General features: G+C 40.1%; 1 protein-coding gene across 13 annotated transcripts in view; it reads left to right on the forward strand.

Annotated features, from left to right (window-relative positions):
• Nucleotides 1-21744, forward strand: part of LOC133410701 (mitogen-activated protein kinase kinase kinase kinase 4-like) — a 93306-nt gene that overhangs the window by 24772 nt on the left and 46790 nt on the right. For all 13 annotated transcript variants that reach the window (XM_061692163.1, XM_061692164.1, XM_061692151.1 and 10 more), the window contains exons 3-11: nt 9471-9527; nt 14259-14384; nt 14742-14852; nt 14939-15029; nt 17337-17467; nt 17570-17624; nt 18985-19063; nt 19135-19310; nt 20496-20568. In XM_061692163.1, the coding sequence (XP_061548147.1) occupies nt 9471-9527; nt 14259-14384; nt 14742-14852; nt 14939-15029; nt 17337-17467; nt 17570-17624; nt 18985-19063; nt 19135-19310; nt 20496-20568 (899 nt within the window). The remainder of the gene's footprint in view (nt 1-9470; nt 9528-14258; nt 14385-14741; nt 14853-14938; nt 15030-17336; nt 17468-17569; nt 17625-18984; nt 19064-19134; nt 19311-20495; nt 20569-21744) is intronic.

Consider the following 21744-nt stretch of genomic DNA (forward strand, 5'->3'; position numbering starts at 1 on the left):
GCTTGAATTCTTATTATGCCTACTAAATCACATTTCAGGGCAGCTTTAATTCTTACTTTTATTATCCTGCCAACTAAATCCACTATTATGGGGGGCTTCAATTCTTACTATGCCAACGAAATCTCCTTTTGAGGCGCCTTTAATTCTTAAGGCCACTTTATTTTTCCGCGCTCGCGCATCCGACAACGCCTGCATTGTATCACGTGACTGACAAATTGGCCCGCGCGGCCCCTCTGCGTCACTTGACGCGCACATGGCAAAAATTGTTGCTTTGCTTAGAATGCCGCGGACATAATCTCTCGTGATTGGTCCGTTTTAGTCACATGGTGTGATGAGGTACTCAACGTGCCCTTAGTTCTACATACCAGTTCTACGGCGCTGCCTTCTTGATCGATTTTGCAGCATCATGAAACGTATCATCTGGTCATCTAGGTCTATTTGTTCTAGCAGACACTGTTCCACGGTCGCCATTGTTGTTGCTTTTTTGTTGTTACGGAAAGGAAAGTAAAAACGGCTACCGGAAATGGTGCAAAAATGCAGAGGAAACTCCACCCTGTGGCGTCCTAGCCAATACCAGCCGTAGCCACACCCCCGACTTAGAGGAGAACTGCAGTACGCTTTCAAAACTGCACGTGTGGGTTGCGCTCGAGTATAAAGGCAAACTGCGCGCAGGATAGCCGCAGTGACGTCAGAGCGGTCGCCGCCTGCGCGAGTATAAAGAAGCCTTTACTCTTATTATGCCACTATCTAAATCATCTACTGTATTATGGAGGGTCTTGAATTCTTATTATGCCAACTAAGTTGCCTTTTGAGGTGGTTTTAATTCTTACTTACTATTTTGCCAATTAACTCACCTGAATTCACTTTTGGAGGGTTTTAATTATTATTTTACCAACTAAACAACTTTTTGGTACTTACATTCTTATTTTCCTTTAGTGGCGTTTTAACTGTTATTTTTTTGTTTTAGATTATTTAAATTAACAAGTGTGTGTGTGTGTTTACATGGCTGCTTGCACCTGGTCTGTTGTCCATGATTCAAAGCCCAGAGGGGGTGCAATAAAGAAGGCTTTGTCCCTCTAAAATCTCTCTCTCTCTGTCTCTCACTCTGTCTCTGTCACTCCCCCCAGATGACACTGTGTTTGTGTGTTATTATAAAATTACACCACTGCCTTGGCATTTCCTTTGGTGGAGTGACGGGATTGGCATCTAGCTCCCAATTCTCGTCTTCATCCTATCTGCCTTCAGTTCAGTAGACACACTTCTATATACACACAAACAAATGGTTTCCTTCATTTTAGACCATAAACGTGTCATTTAGTGATTAGCATGGCATAGAACAACATATCATACGCTCTCTTAATACTGAGACTGCAGTGTGACGTAAAACCAGCCATTTTGACTTTTAGCGACTCGTCATCTTTATTCAGGTTCTTCTTCTTTTCCTTTCGGCTTGTCCCGTTAGGGGTCGCCACAGCGTGTCATCCCTTTCCATGTAAGCCTATCTCCTGCATCCTCCTCTCGAACACCCAAGTGCCCTCATGTCTTCCCTCACTACATTTGTCAATCTTCTCTGTGGTCTTCCTCTAGCTCTCTTGCCTGGCAGCTCCATCCTCATCACCCTTCTACCAATATACTCACTCACTCTCCTCTGGACATGTCCAAACCATCTAGGTCTGCTCTCTCTAACTTTGTCTCCAAAACATCTAACCTTGGCCGTCCCTCTGATGAGCTTATTTTGTCACAGTCTTATAAACTTTCCCTTCATCCTAGAGTCTTCTGTCACATAACAAACCTGACACCTTCCTCCACCCATTCCAACCTGCCTGGACCATTTCTTCACTTTCTTACCACACTCACCATTGCTCTGGACTGTTGACCCCAAGTATTTCAAGTCCTCCACCCTCGCTATCTCTTCTCCCTGTAGCCTCACTCTTCCCCTTCCACCCCTCTCATTCATGCACATATATTCTGTCTTACTTCAGCTAATCTTCATTATCTGAAGTACAAATGGGCACCAGCACACTTTTCCTCCATTTCACCCGCTAGAATTCTGTTGAACAAGCTGGTCAAAAACTCCATAGCCACCTGTCTTAGATGCTGCAATATCTACACAGTTATGTCATCAGGACCAACTGCCTTTGCATTTTTCATCCTCTTTAGTGTCTTTCTAACTTCCACCTTACTAATCATTGCTATTTCCTGCTCTACCACACTTGCCTCTTCTACTCTTGCTTTTCTCTTGTAATCCTCATTCATCAACTCCTTAAAGTATTCTTTCTATCAATCCAGCACATTACTGGCACCAGTCAACACATTTTCAACTCTATGCTTAATCACCCTGCACATCCTTCCCATCTCCCTGTGTCTGGCCAACCTTTATAGATCTTTTTCTCCTTCTTTAGTGTCCAACCTAGCATGCATGTCATCATATGCGCCTTCTTTGGCCTCTGCCACCTCTACCTTTGCCCTACGTCGCATCTCCAAGTATTTCTTTCTCCTCTCCTCACTCCTCTCAGTGTCCCACTTCTTCTTAGCTAACTTCTTTCCTGGTATGATTTCCTGTACTTTGAGGTTCAACCACCAAGTCTCCTTCTCCCCTTTCCTACCAGAAGATAGACCAAGTATTCTCCTGCCTGTCTCTCTCATCACCTATCTGTAGTGGTCCAGTCTTCTGGAAGCTCCTCTGTCCACCAAGAGCCTGTCTCACGTCTTCTTGAAAAGCCGCAGAACACTTTTCCTTTCTCAGCTTCCACAACATGGTTATATGCTCTGCCTTTGTCTTCTTAATCTGTCTCGTCACACTCCCCCCTACCGCTACCTTACAGTCAGTAAGTTACTAAATACAGAAAAAGGCCGCCATTTTCTTTCCATTGCGCTGTGCTGGATTTCTGGCACTTGGATTTAGCGGAGGTATACCAAAATCGTGTTTTCTCATTGTTTCACACAAGGTAATCCTACTTCTTTTCCAATGACGTTGTTGTTAAACCCTTTACCTCCTCGTTTTTAAAATTTTCAGTTCAAAGGATATTTTCTGTTTCTGACAAAGATGAAAATGTTCCTTGATTTTTTGCATCCAAAAACACACGTTCAAAGGATTCAGACACTGTTGAAAACTAGATGAAAGTGATGAACTATTATTGTTCTTGTTTTCTGTGAAGTTTGAAGTAATTCTGACAATGCGCTTGCTCTCGGTTTGGCCCGGCAAATGAGAATGATCGAGCGGACGATGCCATTAAAAGATGGCCTGTTTAAACATCCCATTTTTGTCTCAACTAATCAGAAACATCCGGGCATCTTTCTACCATAGAGTCAAGGAAAATGGACATGGAAAATTGATCCAGGATGGGACCGGTGCATCACGCTCACCAGGCTTCCTCAGAGTAGTAATGTGACAAATGGCTGCCATCTTGGTGGCATTTTCATAAAAAATATGGAATGACCACTTCAAACGCTTCTAAAGTCCTCCATGACAAATAAATTCACAAAAAGAAATGAGTAAAATACATGACCTATTCTACTGCCCACACTGCTCTTCTCACGAATAATATTCAATATGTGGTATTTAAGTTGAGTTTTTTTTTTTTTTTTAGGGCATGTGACGCAGTTAAAAATTTAATGGTAATTTTTAGCTTGATTGAGAGAAAACTTTGGACTTTTAGCCCTTTACGAGCTCATTGTGGATATTTTTTACTGAAACTTGTCAGCTAATCGCGGTAAGGGTTCACCGAGTAAAGACAAAATGCAAGCATCCAAAAATCCAGCTTTTCTTGGTGAATACTGACATTCCATCGCAGTTGAGTATATTCCTCAGAGGCTCATAGCGACTGTTAATATCCAAAAAGTTGTTAATCATCTAATTTTCATGCCGTAATTGAACGGCATAATACGTGTACACTTGTAGATTAAATTCTTACGTCCTCGGGACGAGTTAAAGACCCCCAAAACAGACAAAAATAAATGTCTTGTAAATTTGACGCATTACAGAAAAGATTGTCTTGCTAACAAGGCAGACAATGAATAAATGGAGAATTTTTTTTTATGTGAAATATAACTTCCAAATGGTCAAGAATTGAGACATCCTTTCACCTTCGAGGCCCTGTGGACGCTGAGAGCTCTGAAAATCCTGCTCCCCCTTCAAAGACCTGGACTGACGTCCAGCTTGCAATGGGCTGTCGCTGCCTCCTCACAACACAACATACCAGACGCAAGACACGCCCGAAATAACACAAAACACATTACATGTCAGGGAAGATGTATCATTTTGAGTTGTGGACATACTGTAGTTTCATGGCCAATTGCACACTATACTGGTAGAACAGGGTGAAGTTATTTATGAACAAGGAAATGGCAATTGGTGGGCGAGTAGCCTCCGCGATGTGCGGCAGGCATCTGTGGCTGATGGCCGCCCGTAACGCTGCTCCGGCAACTTCTCTAACTACTGTCCGGCTTGCAAAACATGCGTGGCGCCAGACAAAGGACATGTCAACCAAATGACACAAAACATTTTTCACTTCAGGGATGATGTATTTTGTTGTTGTTATTTTTTTGAGTTGTGGGCATAGTTTCATGGCCAATTGCATGCTATACTGGTAGAACTAGGTTTATGAATAAAGAAGTGGCAATTCCGGCAAATGGCCACTGGATGGAATTGAGCGCTTGCAGCATCCACGTGACATCACGAGGATACTTTTTAGACCCAAACACAAAATCAGGAAAATTTAAATGGGGAAGTTTTAAGCCATATCTCAACAATTCAGTACTATATTGTTTTCACTCTTTGCACAGGTTTTCAGCACTTATCATCGAACATTTAATGGATTTTGAAACAAAACATGGATTTACATTTTGGGGGTCTTTAAATAAAACAAAACATTGGTTCCCTTAAATTATTGGAGCAATCGATTTAGTTTCTATACCTCAGAACAAAGCAGAAAAAACATCTTTTAAATACTGAAAATAACATACGCCGTCGCGTGCACCCCACCTCCTCGCTGTCCCTGAAGTGGCCAATTCATCCACAACTGCTACATCACCACGAAAGAAGGGGAACAAAAATGAGAATGTTGATGTAGTTTGCTTTGCTATTTGTTGTTCATAAAATGTCAACAATTGTGTATTCTTGTAGTTTTGACCAAAGAATGAGCATGAACTAACATTAGCTAAGCTATGAGACTACTGATCCACACTGAACTCATGTATATAGATGCATTTGCTCACTCACATCTTTTAGCAAAATATTCAGTATGTTTTGTATAATCTTTTGAAAAACATTTTTAATTGGTTGCCTGTTCTCTATGGCAAAAAAAGATTGTTGATAAATAAAAACAACAAATATTTGTTAAAATGTAAGCTTTTATTTGTTTCTTTTTGCATGTCTTAATCACAGGGACCGAAAGCAAAGGAGGGGTTTATCCTGGTTATGACCAGACTAAAGGCCTGGCCAGTGGTCTCCACCCACCCTGGACCCCACAAAACCCTTCCCTTACTTCAAGTCCCTGTAGGATTAACCTGCAAACATTGCTCCTCAAAATTAGAAAGCTGCTCCTCAAAGTAAGCAAAACTGCTTCTCAAAGAAAAAAAACACAGATTTTATACCGATGACCTCAGAACAGTGAGGCGAATGTGCTAACCAATCGGCCACCATACTGCCTATGCAGACCACAAAGGAGAGTCAAATTTCTAGGTAAAGTGGAGTGCAACAATCAGTGTTCAACATGTAGAGGGAAGCTGCTTTGCATTTTTTCACAAAACATGTAATTATTTTTTCTCAAGTCGCGTTGCTACTTTTCTCAGATCAGAATTGAAATTCTCAAAACTACTTGTTCAGTCTTCACGCCATTGTGCACATGAATAAAACAATTTCTAATTTCTTTGAACAAGTTGCAAAACTGGTACATCCATTAAAATGATTATGTACAAAATTGTCTGCTGTTGCCTCCATTATCAATTGCTTTGTCATGTTGATCACAATGTTTGTTTTATAGTGTTCAACATTGAGGCAATCGTTCATTGCATAAGTCTTTATGCAAAATGATTGAACAAGCATATTTCTAAATGTATCCGTTATACTTTCCATTAGACATTTTTTTGCATGGTGAATTTTGACTTTCTTTACTGAAGAGAAATGTGTGAAGCTTTAGTTTTACCAATGATCAACCAGTTGTCTGAAATAGCTCAAAAGTACATCTCCTGAACCATCAATTGGCATGTATACTGTATATAAAGCCGGAGCACAACACAATGTTACAATGTCTGACAATGGAGTATAATGGAATATAAGGCCAGAGCCACACTTATAGACCAACTTGAACGAACCATTATGAGAATTCATTCTGATTAGAGAAATGTACCAAAACAACAGAGGAAGAAAATGGGTAAAGTTTAGAGGGGGTTGTGGGGAGGTTTAGAGGGGGTTGTGATGGGATGAGTGTGTGTGAAATGAAGCACTGTGAGTAAATCAATTCATGGACACCTGCCCATGTGACCCTTTCAAGCCGCCACCCTGCTGATTGAGCGCTTTTGCTTCTCCACCCTGTGACACCATTTATGCACAACAACTCAGTCTATCCTCTTTATTACTGGAACTAACTTCCAAGTGTTTTTCTGCTTGTTTTCGCCCTTGTTTGTTTTGTTGTTTTGGCACTGATCACTTTAACAGACATTATAACATTTTAGCAATTCTCTTTTGAAATACAGGGCAGGATGGAAATTCCTTATCAGTCTCCCTTAGCGCTTTTTGTACTCAGGTTGCTATCTTAATATTATGTTAGCATACCAACTGTGAATAGGCACAACATATTCACGTTAGTAGAATTGTGTTGGAAACCAGAAAATAAAACCTGACTGGACTGTTTGCACTCATTTATGTCTGTCTGAGCCTGTCCTTACGTCCGTCCTAGCATCTGGCCTTGCATCTATCATACTGTCCGTCCTAACGTCCGTCTTAATGTCTGTACTAGCGTTTAACATTCATTCAAGTGTCCGTCCTACTGCCTAGTGTCTGTCCTACCATCCATCCAAGCCTCAGTCATAACGTCAGTTCTAGCGTCTGCCTTAGCATCTGTTTTAGCGCCTGTCCTATTGTTCGTCGTAGCATCCATCCAAATGCCTTTTGTAATGTTTGTTTGTAGGACGGATCCTAGCATCCAACCTAACATTCATCCAAGACTCTGTTTTAGCCTCCCTCCGAGTGTCTGTCCTAGAATCCGCCCAAGCCTCAGTTGTAACGTCATTCCTAGTGTCCTTCCGCCTTGTGGCCATCGGATACATAGCCGATCCATATCCGCATATGAAAGAGGCCTGGGTCGGATATGAAAAAATCTGAAATGTACTGTTCAGATTGACATGAAAAAATCAGATACATGTCACATTGGGGGGAAAAAGGCGGAATTGACCTGCAGTGTGAACAAGTGCCTGTGGTAACGTTCGTCGTCCTCGTGTCATTTCAGTGTCCGTGATAACGCATGCGCACAAAATAGTGCTTTATATTGCGACTGCTCACAAACATGTTTACGGAAGTAAATACGGTCCCCCGCGTAGGTCAAGTCAGGTTTATTTGTATAGCATTTAATAACAAAAGACTCTCCAGGCCCACAGTTGGCAATCGTCATGACGCAGTTGTGAAAATTTCAAAGAGTTTGTACAACACTTTCTTGTATTTATCAGTATCTTCTTTTCACTACTGTCTGTTTTCTGCTCCTTCGTCCGCCGTTGCTTTTGTCCCGTGTCTGTTTTGTCGAACAATCATGACATTTGCCGCCTTTTGATGACGTATGGCTCGGAGGAGTGCGACTTGATCGTCCATACTAGACTCGCATCGGATACATATCCGATTTATATCCGCATATGAAAGAGGTCTGGGCCAGATATAAAAAAATCTGAATTGTACTGTTCACATTGACGTGAAAAAAAATCAGATACATGTCAGTGGGCAAAAAAATCGCAATTGACCTGCAGTGTGAACATAGCCTCAGTGCCTGTCCTAATGTTTGTCCCAGCGTCATTTAAATGTCCGTCATAATGTCTGTCCTAATGTCAGTCCTAGAATCCGACATAACATTCATCTAAGCATGTTCTAGCATCCGTCCTAATCTCCATCAAAATGTTCGTCCTAGCATCGTCCATCCTACTATCCGCCAGAACGGCCATGGTAACATCCATCCAAGTGTCTGTCCTAGCATCCATTCTTGCCTCAGTCTTAGTCCTAGTCTCTGTCCAAGCGTCAGTCAAAATGTTCATCCTAACATCCATCCTAGCGTCCGACCTATTGTCTGTTGTAGACTCCTAGCGTCGGTCCTACCGTTTCTTAGCCTCCAGTTCACCGTCTGTCCAAGTGTCCATCCTCTCCTCTGTCTTAGCCTCCTATTTAGTGTGTGTCCTAGCATCCGTCCTGTCATCTGTCTTAAACTCCTATTTCTCGTCCGTCCTGTCTGTTTTAGCCTTCTGTTTAGCGTCTGTCCTACCGTCTGTCCTAACATCCTTGCTTCCACTGAACAAAGAAAGCCGAGGAGATGGTGTCATGTCTCCAATGTTTGAATGTTTTTTAATTGTTACAGCCTATGAAGTCACCACGTGGCGATGTGGCGCTTGCTCCCACATCAGCAACCGTTGATTTAAAACAACCCAAACAAGCAACGTTTTCCTTTTTTTCCTTTGCAAGAGTTAGGTTTGTCGTGGCTGCGTTTATTTTGGCTGTAGTTTTAGCCAGAATATGGACTAGGCCAGGCAAAAAGTGTGTGTGTGTGGAGTTGGAAAGCGATGACTACACCAACTTATTTAGCTCCGTTTATCATTTCTGCTGTTTGTCTTTGCATTTAAAGGGTCGACAAAGTTTAAACACCACTTTCGCCTGCTTCTGTTTGGCATTTCTCTGTGCTAGGCTAAATATGTTGTTGTGAGACCACTCATTGTGGTTCCGCGCCGTTGTCTTGTGATTCCAGACAATAAACATTTTCTTGTGATCCAGACCAAATGAAAACCTTATTCAGCTGTCTTTTGGCTATCTGCACTTGGGTTGCTGTGTGACTGTTAGCATACCTACTGTTAGCATTCAGCAGTTCTCATTAGAAATATAGTACCTGACTTCAGAGCAAGATGTAAAACTATTTATAAAACTGCCTTTACACTTTCTGTTCTCACGTTCTTATTGTTGCTATATGTTAGCAACCCACCCGTTAGCATGCTAGCAGTTTAGCAATTTCCATTTGAAATAGTACCCAACTCCACAACAGGATGTAAAATCCTCATTCATCTGGCTTTATGCGTTTTGTACTCAGGTTGTTAGCATGTTAGCATAGCAGCTTTTAGCTTGTTAGCATTTTAATAATTCACTAATTCGATCAGCCGCCACGTTCAAGAGAAAACAATACCGCTAACGCTTTATGACCGCTCTTGAAAAAACAAACCAAAAGCCAAAGTTTGTTGTTTTTATTGCCTTTTGTTGACGCCTTTTTTGCTCTCGTTTTCATTAGGGTCGGCATGTCAAGACGGGACAACTGGCGGCCATTAAGGTCATGGACGTCACAGAGGTGAGTTGGACTGTTTTTGTCGACGTAGCAACCTTAAATGATAGCATAACGTAGCATTTCTGTTGTATTTAAACCGAAAACAAAGTTAGCGCAAGTATAGAAAGTTCATCATTTGTTGACACGATTGTTGCTTTTTCAAACTTTATTTTTATTTCTTATTTTCGAAATGTTTACATTTTAATTTCAGTTTTACATATAATTTAATTGTAGTTGATAAATTAGTAAAACCTTTTCAAAATGTCTACTCTTAATGTTACTAAAAAAAGTAAATTACCGTTTGCATTTTAATAGAAAATGTTTCACTTATTTTATTCTTCTATTTTAATTTCTAATTCGATTTTTCATTTAATTTAACACTTGATTTTTTTATTGTCCATCTATTCCTAATATAACTTTTTAAATGTTTTAAAAATGTATTTAAATTTTTTTTAACTCTACTTTTACCTTTTCATTGTCTGTTGCTTTTGTGAAGGCAAATCTTTTTTGTTGTTTTTACACTTTCATAAAACTTTAGAAGATGGATGCTTTTGATTAGATGGGGCTGTTGTGCTAAAATGGTGAACATTGGAAATGGGAACACATGAAAGGCGTCTGGGAGACCACGTGGTGCTGTTTGTCTTCTGAAGTTGGCTGAGTTTCTTTTTGCTGTGTGTGTGTTGAGCACATCAGCATGCACTCTGACCCACATTCCACTTCCTCTTCTATAACGGGACGGGAAGACACACACGCACACACACGCACATGCACAAAGTCAAAATAACACACACTGCTAGTCGTATGCAGTTTCCAGCTGTGGTGCGTTTGCTTTAGTCGTCACGAGGGCAAAAGAACGTAGTGCTTGTCAACTTTCTTCGAGAACTTGATGAGAAGTGCAGTGGAATCATGGGAGATGTTCCTGTTCCTGTTATCTCTCTTTGTTTGCTTCCCACACAAATCACATTTTGTGCAATGCATGATGATATCAGTGGGACACTTTTGGTACCTGTCACCGAGGCAGATTTTGACGGTATGATAACTGTGAGCAAAAATATTGCTGTTTTCACTGTATCACGGTATTGCAGCTCTAAAATTTATTATTTTGAAATGTTTGAATTATTAACAGGAACTTTTTTTTCGATTGAACACACTCCGTAAGTACATTAGTAAACGTAGAAAGAAAATAATTGAATTTTTCTAATTAAAATTAAAATGTAATACAACAGTAAAAGCACCTATTTCTCTGAAAACGAGTAGATACTTTTCTTTTCTTCTCCACTTTGTGAAGTAATGTCAGTGGGAAAATGAACGGATACTCGTTAGCTGCATCGGTAGCGAGTCTATTCACTAATTGTAGAATCACTAACTCTTTTAGCTGATTGCAAATGTTAATTTCAAGGCAGCATTATAGTAATATTATTAGTACGGCTCCAACGATTGCTAACGACTTTTAAAGGTCCTCTTCCTATTAAAGTATTGTTTTTTGTTTTATGCATAACATAGGCAAAATGAGTTTGTGACATGGTTTAAGTTTGACACCCATTGAATGTAAAAAAGTCACTGAACGGCATAAGGCTTGCAAAACGGGTGGATTTTAAATCGCTGACATTGTGATGTAGTTTTGTCTATTAATATTCAAGTACGTGCCCACTTTGTTTTTGCGTTGTTTGTTTGAGCTTAAACTAATATGGGAAGGTTTTCCACAAGGTTTAGGAGCGTGTTTATGGGAATTTATGACCATTTTTCCAGCAACACTTTTGTGAGGTTACACACTGATGTTGGTGATGTTGGACAAGAAGGCCTGGCTCACTCGAAATTAACCCAATGGTGTTCTATCGGGTTGTTGGACGAGAAGGCCTGGCTGTCAATCTCCACTTTAATTCATCCAAAAGTGTAGGGTTGAGGGCATTACTCTGTAAAGGTTCATCAAAACAAATGGTCTCATCCATGTTTTTAGGGACCTTGCTTTTTGCACTGGTGCACAGACATGTTGGAACAGGAAGGGGTAATCCCCAAACTGTTTGACTTTCCAAAATCTCTTGGTTTGCTGACACATTCAGAGTTCCTTTCACTGGAGCTCAGGGGCTAATATTTTGGACATTTCTTAACTTTGTGGGAACAGGTTTGGAGATGGCCTCTTCATGTATATATTTACTGTTGAGAGAGTTAAATTCAGAGGATTTGGACAATATTAAGTTAATCAAGGTCTATAAATGATGAATTGACTATCAAAATAGTAAGTCAATTAGTTGTCTATTAATTGATTAATTGTTGCACCTTTACAAAATACCATACAGCTGTTACTGGTACTTGATTGGGGAAAAAAGTGAATTTTGTCTCATGAAAAAATGAATTGAATTATTTGAGGTAATTGTTTTAGTCCTACTCAAAGTATAGCTTTCAAGACGATCCAAAAAATCAATCATGTGACACCTTGAAAAAGTTGGGGAGCTCTTAAATCAAGGTACCGCTGTATTTTGGTACACGTTTGGTGCCTTGCACAACCCTAAAATGTATACCCGACCATTGCAAGGGAACTGAAAGGAAACTATAATGAAGTGTGAGTGTGTGTTTGTGAGTCATCAAAGACCAACACACTAGATGACATCATCTCGGTTTGACTTGTGCCCGGTGTCCTAGGATGTTAGCCTTTCATTTAATGAGCCAAGTTGCATGCCGTCATCAAACTGCAAGAATAGAGGCTGTACAAGGTTGAATCCTGTCAAAAAAAAAAAAAAAAAAAAAACCTGCAGTGTCGTGGGTTGAGGACTCCTGGGATGGGATTGAACGACGTAACCGGAATTTTGTCCTACTGGGGAACGCTGCGACTTTTTCCCCACACAACAAAACATGCACTTTATGCGTTCAGATGACAACAGACGGAATTGAAATAGAAATTCCCCCCAAAGTTGACAGACTAGTTGACAACGTAGCCAAGCACCCATGATGATGATCAATGAGCCTGCACAGATGAGAAATAAACAACGTCAAACGCATGCGCACACACACAGTTGTTGCCTTCATGGACCACAATCGGCATCCCTCTATCAGTTAAGATTAGAGAAGTTTACTGAGAATGGTGTGCTTGTTTAAGTTCAGATACTTACTGTACTGTGTTGTCATGTCTAGTCTGCACTAAGTTGCTGATTTAATGTGGCTTCAACTACAAAAATATTTAAGTTATTGATTCATATTGATGTCGTCATTCTGTAACTTGTGTGGCGTACAGTAGCAAGTAATGGGTACAGTTAAGCTAATGCTTTTTTCTACTGTGGATAAGTGATATTCCTGCCACTTGGCAGCTGCTGAAAGTAACTAAAGTTATTTTTCTAACTTAGTTACTTTTGAAATCAAGTAATCACTAAAGTAACTAAGTTAAAAAGGCCATTTTTATTAATTTATTTTTATTTTTTAATTATTAACCCTTTTAGGTAATTTAATATTAGTTACAGTGGAACCTCCATTTAACAGACTAATGGGGCAGGGGGTCCTCCATTACAGCTGATTGTCCGTTATATATAGTGGGGCAAAAAAGTATTTAGTCAGCCACCAATTGTGCAAGTTCTCCCACTTAAAAAGATGAGAGAGGATAATTTTCATCATAGGTATACCTCACCTATGAGAAAAACAATCTAGAAAATCACATTACCTGATTTTTAAAGAATTTATTAGCAAATTGTGGTGGAAAATAAGTGTTTGGTCAACAACAAAAGTTCATCTCAATACTTAGTTGGACAGTGGCCCCTCGCTATATCGCGGTTCACCTTTCGCGGCCTCGCTATATGTTTTTACATTGCAATTCTGCATGCTGTTTTTTACAGCGTACAAACCCGCATTGTATTCTGCGTCCTGATTGGCTAAGGTACTGTAGACCAATCTTTTTTTTTTTTAATCATTTTGTCTCTTATTGGTGAGGTATACCTATGATGAAAATTGCAGGCCTCTCTCATCTTGTGGGAGAACTTTCACAATTGGTGGCTGACTAAATACTTTTTTTTGCCCCACTGTAGAAGCACTTTTTTCTTTTCATGAGTGCCTTATGCACCCATATTACTGTACATGACAAAATTATAATTTTCTACTCTTTTAATGGCCTAAAACGCCCACTACAGTACAAAGGTATTGTAAATAAATATAAAAAAAAGCTGTTGTTGCCAAATCTGTTACCATAGATGAACACCTTGACAAAAAAACGTATATTAGATTTAGATTATTTTGATGTGTGTGTGTGTGTGTATGTATGTATGTGTGTGTGTGTGTGTATATATATATATATATATATATATATATATAATCGTACTAAAGTACGTGAACATATACCTCTAGCAAGCCTTAAACGAAGGTCATCTCCCGTCCTGAGCACCGGTGACCACCAACATACGTTTTTCCCCATTGTGTCCTTACAATACAGTCAGTATAAATATTGAATATACAGTAAATATAATATTTTTTAGTTAAATATAAATTAAAACTGTGTTTTATTTGTTTGTATTGTATTAACTTTGTCATTGTTTAATTTTGTGTTTTGTTTTTTTTTTTATGTTGGATTTTCTGTTTATGTACAGCAGTTTTTGTGATTGTTTTTAAAAGTGCTCCATAAATATATTTAAGTTGAAATTAAATTCACTTTTCCTATTTATATATAATATATAATAGACAGGTATTTAGCATCTAATTTGTTTTTAAATTTAAATAAATAACAACCAATTCTAGTTAAGGTCATAAGACTGATAAAAATGCGGACCCTTTTTTTAGGACGAAGAGGAGGAGATCAAGCTGGAGATCAACATGCTGAAGAAGTACTCGCACCACCGCAACATCGCCACCTACTATGGCGCCTTCATTAAGAAAAGCCCGCCAGGACATGACGACCAACTATGGGTACATTTCTAATCATAATAATTAACAACAACAAAAACCTGAGTCGTGCTTATTTATAGACACTGACGACTTTGTTTTATGAGTTCCTGGAGAGCTCTCACTTTCACTCGGAAATGCAGTCTGGTGTTTAGTTGCCTTGCTCCAGCTGTCGTAGTGGTGATGTTCTTTACGAGCCTCCCACTAAACATGCATGTGTAAGCATGTGTTCCTCTTTGGACACCCTCGCGCAACTGGAGGTGGCATGACAGCAGAGAGAACAATTCTCCCTTTGATACAGAGAGCCCGCCAAATTGGTGCTGTCGCCTGTCACTCAAGGTTTCATTCATCTCATGAGTCTTCCATGTTTGTCTGTTACAGCTGGTGATGGAGTTCTGCGGGGCTGGGTCCATCACAGACCTGGTAAAGAACACCAAAGGCAACACACTGAAGGAAGACTGGATCGCTTATATCTCCAGAGAGATCCTCAGGGTCAGGAAATCTTTCCCATCATTCTCTCCTTCATTTTTGGTCACGTATTTTGCACATTTTGTCACATTTTTTGGTCCCTTTTTTAGGGCTTAGCTCACCTTCACGCCCATCACGTCATCCATCGTGACATTAAGGGCCAAAACGTGCTGCTGACAGAGAACGCCGAAGTCAAGCTAGGTATGAAAATTCTGAAAATTGGGAAGTGTTAAAGTGATAGATTTGCCTTCTGTGGTCAGGTACTACAGTACGGTAATCCCTCATTTACTAGTGCAGGGGTGTCCAACACATTTTTGTCACGGGCCACATTGTTGGTATGGTTTCCCTCAGAGAGCCGTTATGACAGTGAAACCATATAAATGTTTAATCGCCTGATCATAGTATTATATAGCCACAACAAAATGATGGATAACTAGTTTTCAAATCAGAAGACAATGAAAATAATTTGTTCAACTATTGTTCAATTTACTGGGGTTTGGTAACAAATGAAATGCTTGCAGTCGCTTAACGTTATTATTTATTACATATTACAATGTCACATTTTGGTACAGAGTGTAGCAAGAATCATGGTAGTTGACACAAATGATTTGCTTTCACCGGCCACATAAAATGATGTGGTGGAGTTTGACATGCCTGCTATTTGGTTTTATTATATACACTTGATACTCTTTTCATCTGAGAGGTGTTGCTTCAGGATTTAAATACATATTTTGTTTTAACAGTATTTTATTTCATTTGCAATCAAATTAATAATTGGTGTCTTTTGTGTTGATGTTGTTTACTTGTTCGACTGTAGCTTGTATTTTGAGTAACTACTCTATCAATGAATCATGTGTAATTACTGTATTGATGTACTATGTGCTGTACTAATCTATTATTTGTACTGTTGATTATATGTGGACCCAAGATTAGCAAACTGCCACGGCACAAACTAATGGAGATGTTGGCAGTGGCTGTCAGATATTTTAACCAAAATATTTTGCCTACAACACCAAAAATAGTCAAAGCCAAAGTAATTTAACATGATCCCCAGCACTTGCTGATATTGCAATTATCCAGTGATTTTGATTTCGTAACTGCGACAGTTGCCTCAGAGCTAACTAAGCTTTCTAAGCTACCTTAAAACAACAAACAATGGCGGCATACGCTCAAAACATCTCATTTTCTGGGTCACACTGAGAGCAAGGACATTGTCACATTTGCTTCAAATTTCACAGAAAACAAGAGTAATAATAGTGAATCACGTCCATATAGTTTTCTATTATGTCCGAATCTTATAAACATGTGATTTTCGACACCAAAAACACTTTTTGCAGTCAGATTTGCGTTGTAACGACGACGAGGAACATTTTCGTCTTTGTCAAAACTTGGACTAAACACTAACATAACGTAGGTAACGGTTATGAAAACTCATCCATAAGAATCTGAAAAGTATTGCTGTCGATGTCATTGCCTCAGATCAAACAATAATAATGCATTACACTTACACAGTACTTTTCTAGAAGCTCAAAGACGCTTCACAATATCATGCATTATTCATTCACTCCTCAGTCACACCCAGGTGGTAAGCTACTTGCTACCACTCAGGCGGGGATACGAACGGGTGACCTTCTGGTTGCAGGGCGTATTTTTACCCTCAGTGCCACACTTCCACAAATGGGCTGGTAATGGCCTTTAGCTGTATAGTGCTTTTCTACTTTCATGGTAAAAGTGCTTTAACACTGTTTCCTCGTTCATCTACTGATGTGGCATTATCGGGAGCAACTGGGGGTTCAGTATCTTGCTCAAGGATACTTGGACATGGTCACAGGGGCCGAAGATTAAACCCACAACCTTTGGGTTGGGAGACCACTCTACCACCTGAGCCATGCCACCCTCAGTAAGAGGTCCGTCGGAGTTCTAGTCGCCGTTGTTGCTCGCCAGTCACTTTGCAGTCAGATTTGCGCTGACACAACCACAAGTTCTTCAGCAATGCGTCTTCATTCAATCAAAAACAAACAGAGCTTCCAAAATTAGCAGTAATAGTCACTAGTACTTAAAATGCATAAGTGGTTGCATAAGAAGCCATGTGGCTCTTTTGAAACTGGTACCTCATTGGCCAACTGTCAATATCCCCTCACCCCCAACAAGAAGTACTGTATAGTTCATACAAATAAGAATACTGCTCATGCACTTTTGTGCACGTTTGGGTGATGCCGTTGTGCGTCCTGCTGACTGACCCAGTAGTTATGGTTTTATTTATATTTTAAAGTTACCGTACATGCATTCACTTTATCACTAACAAATTATACTTTACAGTCGTGCTCAAAATTATTGGCACCCCTGGTGTGACAGTATTTTTTATCTTGACTGTATTCACATGCTAACAGCTGGTATGGTAACATGTAGCAAGATAGCAACCTGAGTACAAAAAGTTTAAAGTTTAAATTAAATCAATGTTAGCCAAATGCTAACAAATGCTAACTTTTGACTTTACTGCCTCCTCAGTGGACTTTGGAGTTAGCGCTCAGCTGGATCGAACAGTGGGCCGCCGTAACACCTTCATCGGGACACCTTATTGGATGGCTCCGGAAGTCATCGCCTGCGATGAAAACCCGGACGCCACTTACGATTACCGGGTGCGCAACCCCCTGCTGTAGACCCTCTTTAATGCAGACCCCCATAACGCTCAATTTGCCGGTATTTTCCATGGTTTTTAAAAACATTCTCCTGTCCTCCAGAGCGACTTGTGGTCCTGTGGGATTACGGCTATCGAGATGGCTGAAGGAGCTCCGCGTAAGTCATAAAAGACACTTTCACGCTGCCGTCCTGGCAAATTGGCGCATCAGAGGTGTCACGGTAGAGGACTTTGGTGTTCATAGTGCGCATTCACACGGCCATTGTGGCTTTTCGCAGTCAGATAATTAGATGCATGGCGACGTCAATGGCAGCATCTGGAATGGTGATAAAGGGGTTTGGGGCATGAGTGTTGGGTGATAAACTTCCTACTGTGGTCGTGGCCCCTTACACACTGCCGGCGTTCTACCTCTGATACTACGTAAGAAGCCCAAAAAATATTGTGGATCGACCATGCCACGTTGGTACCTTTCACGCAGAGCAGTGAGCTGGAAAATGCCATGTCTGATGACCTGCATTAAAGGGGCTATCAGAGTAACGTAAACCTTTTTGGCATTTCACTCTGGCAAATTTGCGGGTTGACTTCAACCTTTTCGGTATCTGTAATTTATAGAGAGGGCAATGAGCTGGGGAAAAAGCTATTGCAAGAGGCTATTAAAGTACCATGTATCTGTTATTATAAAATAAGAATACATTAATTTGAAATTGGAGTAGGGAGAAGCTTTTGACAAAATATTTGGGATCGGCTCGGACTTCTCAGGTGTTAAATTTTACATGGTGGTTGTGGCCCCTTACACACAGGCGGCGTTCACACAGGCGGCGTTCAGAGTCTGTTTCGCCTTCTCTGATTCTGCGTCTGAAGCCAGAAAATATGCAATGCGCAAGTGGAGTTTAACTCCCCCACGCCCCATCAGTACCATACACAAGACAGCGAGGCACGAAAAAGCTATCGTCTTTGATGGCCAATGTGAAAGGGGATATTTTCGTAATATTTCCTGCATTATGCCTCTCTTATGCCTCTGACACTACATGAGAAGACCACAAATTCACAGGTGGACTTACACCCAATTCCATGTCAGTATCTTACACACCTGACTGTGGGCCCTGATGGTTAGTGTGATATTAGTAATGTTTTACGCTATCCCTTTACACCCATGCAACTTCAGGCCTCAGTTATGCCTCTGATCCTGTGTTCGAAGCCTGCAAATTCGTGGGTCGACTTCAACCTCCCTATCTTGCACCAGTACCTCAGACACAGTGAGCCGGGGAAAAAAAGCAGGCTTAGATGAACAGTGTGAAAGGGGCTCTCATAGTTAAAAATATAATGAGTTGTATTGCCCTTCTGGTACTACATATGAAATTGGCAACTTGGCAGGAGGACTTCAATGACCCCATTCTGCATCAGTACTTTAAAAAGGACAACAAGCCTTGAAAAAGTCGGCTTAGACTGACAGCGGGAATGGGACTACTATAGTTCAAATTTAACCAGCTGTATCATTTGGTCTCGTTTTTCCCACAGCATTGTGCGACATGCATCCCATGAGAGCACTCTTCCTCATCCCCAGAAACCCTCCTCCAAGACTCAAGTCCAAAAAATGGTGCACTTTTATTTATTATTTTTAACTGACTTTTCATGTGCGACAATGTGATGGGAGGACGCTGCTCGCAGGTCCAAGAAGTTCTTCAGCTTTATCGAGGGCTGTCTGGTGAAGAACTACACGCAGCGGCCGCCCACCGAGCAGCTGCTCAAACACCCCTTCATCAGGGACCAGCCCAACGAGCGGCAGGTGCGCATCCAGCTCAAGGACCACATTGATCGCACCAAGAAGAAGCGAGGCGAGAAGGGTGAGGAGAGGCGTCACTTCGTCAAAGACACACCATCAAAAACACACCGTCAAAGACACACTGTTAAGTGAAAAATGCACTGTTAAAGCAGACACACTGTCAAAGATACACGTCGTCTAAGAAACATCGTCTAAAGCAAAGACACTCATCAGAGGCACATTGTCAAAGACACATCATCAAAAAACATTTTGAAAGACACATCAAACCACACCATCAAAGACATGTATGTCATAAAAACAATGTCAAAGACACATTGTCAAGTCATTCCAGAAGATATGCCAACAAAGGTAAAGACACACGATCTAAAACACTGTCAAAGACACACATCGCATAAGAAAGATTGTCAAAGGCTCTTTGTCAAAGACTCACTATCAGAGATGCTGTCAGACATGTCAGAAAGACACACTCAGACACATTGTCAAATACACTGCATCAAACACACATTTTGAAAGACGCATCATCAAAACACACCATTAAATGCATTCTTTCAAAGACACATCATCACACTTTGTCAAAGACATATCGTCAAATATGTTGTCGAAAAAACATTGCCAAGACAAAGACACTCCATAATTACACGCCAACCAAAACATATTGGCAAAGACATGCAATTAAAGACACACCATCTAAAACACAAATTCAAAGACACACCGTCAATGTTAATGACACAGCGACAAACGCACACTGTCAAACGTTTTGTTACACATTTCAAGGACATGTATTAAAGGACATGTCAAAGAAACACCATCTAAGACAGACTTTCAAAGACGCCATTATAGACACCATGTCAAAATCCTGCCATCAGAATCAAAGATATGCATCAAAGACATTTTGGAAGACACTGTCAAAAACACAATGTAAGACATAACAACAAATAGATATTGCCAAAGACATATTGTCAAATACATGCAATCAAAGACACCATTCGAGATACTTTCAAAGACACACCATTAATGTTAAATAAATGGTGTCAAAAGAAACGACACACAATATAAGACACGCAAAATATTTCATCCCAGACATCTCGTCAAAGTTGTGCCATCAAAATCAAAGAAATGCGTTGAAATACACACGTCCACACAGTCAAAAGACAAATTTTGAAAGACATTATTCAAATCCACACAGTCAAAGACGCATCTTCAAAGACTTGTCGTGATAATGTTGTTCCCTCTACATCGTCCACAGATGAGACAGAGTACGAATATAGTGGAAGTGAAGAAGAGGAGGAAGAAGCGTCAGAGCAAGAGGGAGAACCAAGGTAACAAACGCGTAGGCGTCTGCCACTTTGCTTTGAAGCGGACATTTTAGGCCCATTTTGGCCATTTTGTGGGTTCTTCCTCAAAGAAAAACATCAACTAGATTTTTTTGTATTATTTCTACCTAAATTAAAGCATGAACATGAATACGAGGCAGATGGACAAGGCTAAATTGTGAAACATTTGAGTTTTTAGTCAGTGTGTGGGCAAAGAATGGCAGCCAAGTTTGATGACTCGCCATCAAACACGAAACTCAAATAATTCAGCTCATGAATGTTTTAATAATTCAGCCAGTTTCACCTGCCTTAAGCCAGTTTCACCTGGCAACATGAAATTTGGTAGCCTTGTCGATCACGATTAGACCTACAAAAAAAAGTCTCAAGAAGCCATACATGAAAAGACAGGAACTCAGCCATTTTGGTTTGAAGCGTCCTTCAACCATGTGTCCTTCAAATTCTTTGAAAATTAAGCTAATTTTAAATTACAATTAGGGCGATATTTCTATCACGTGTAGACCCACAAAAATTTCCAAGAAGCCGTACCTGAAAAGACAAAAGAAGTGCACCATTTTAGTTTCAAGGGGTTATTCTTGGGTTATTTTGGACATGGGTCCTTCCAATTTTTCAAAATGTCGCCCCTGAAGCCAGTTTCACAAAGCAACATGGCTTGACATTAGCACCTGCTAAATGCGGGTGAATTTCAACAGTGGCGGGTAACACCGCCACTTCCACTAACCACTTTGGCGGGTTGAATATTCTATATACAAACCCCAATTCCAATGAAGTTGGGCCGTTGTGTAAAACGTAAATAAAAACAGAATATAATTATTTTCAAATGCTTTTCAACCTATATTCAACCGAATACACTATAAAGACTAGATGTTTAATGTTCAAACAGATGAACGCTATTTATTTATAAATTTTATTTATAAAACACCTGTGAAGAACATTCCATGGGTGTATAGGTGAATTGGAAACTGGCTCACCACTTTGCAAACAACTGCTTGAGTAAATAATCCAACAGTTTAATAATAACATTTCTAAACGTACATTTGCAAGAAATTTAGGGATTTCATAATTTAATGGTCTATAATATCATCAAAAGATTCAGAAAATTTGGAGAAATCTCTGCATTAAGTGGCATGGCTGAAAACCAGCATTGAATGCTCATAATCTTCT

The sequence above is a fragment of the Phycodurus eques genome, chromosome 12 (genome assembly GCF_024500275.1).
Source record: "Phycodurus eques isolate BA_2022a chromosome 12, UOR_Pequ_1.1, whole genome shotgun sequence".
NCBI lineage: Eukaryota > Metazoa > Chordata > Actinopteri > Syngnathiformes > Syngnathidae > Phycodurus > Phycodurus eques.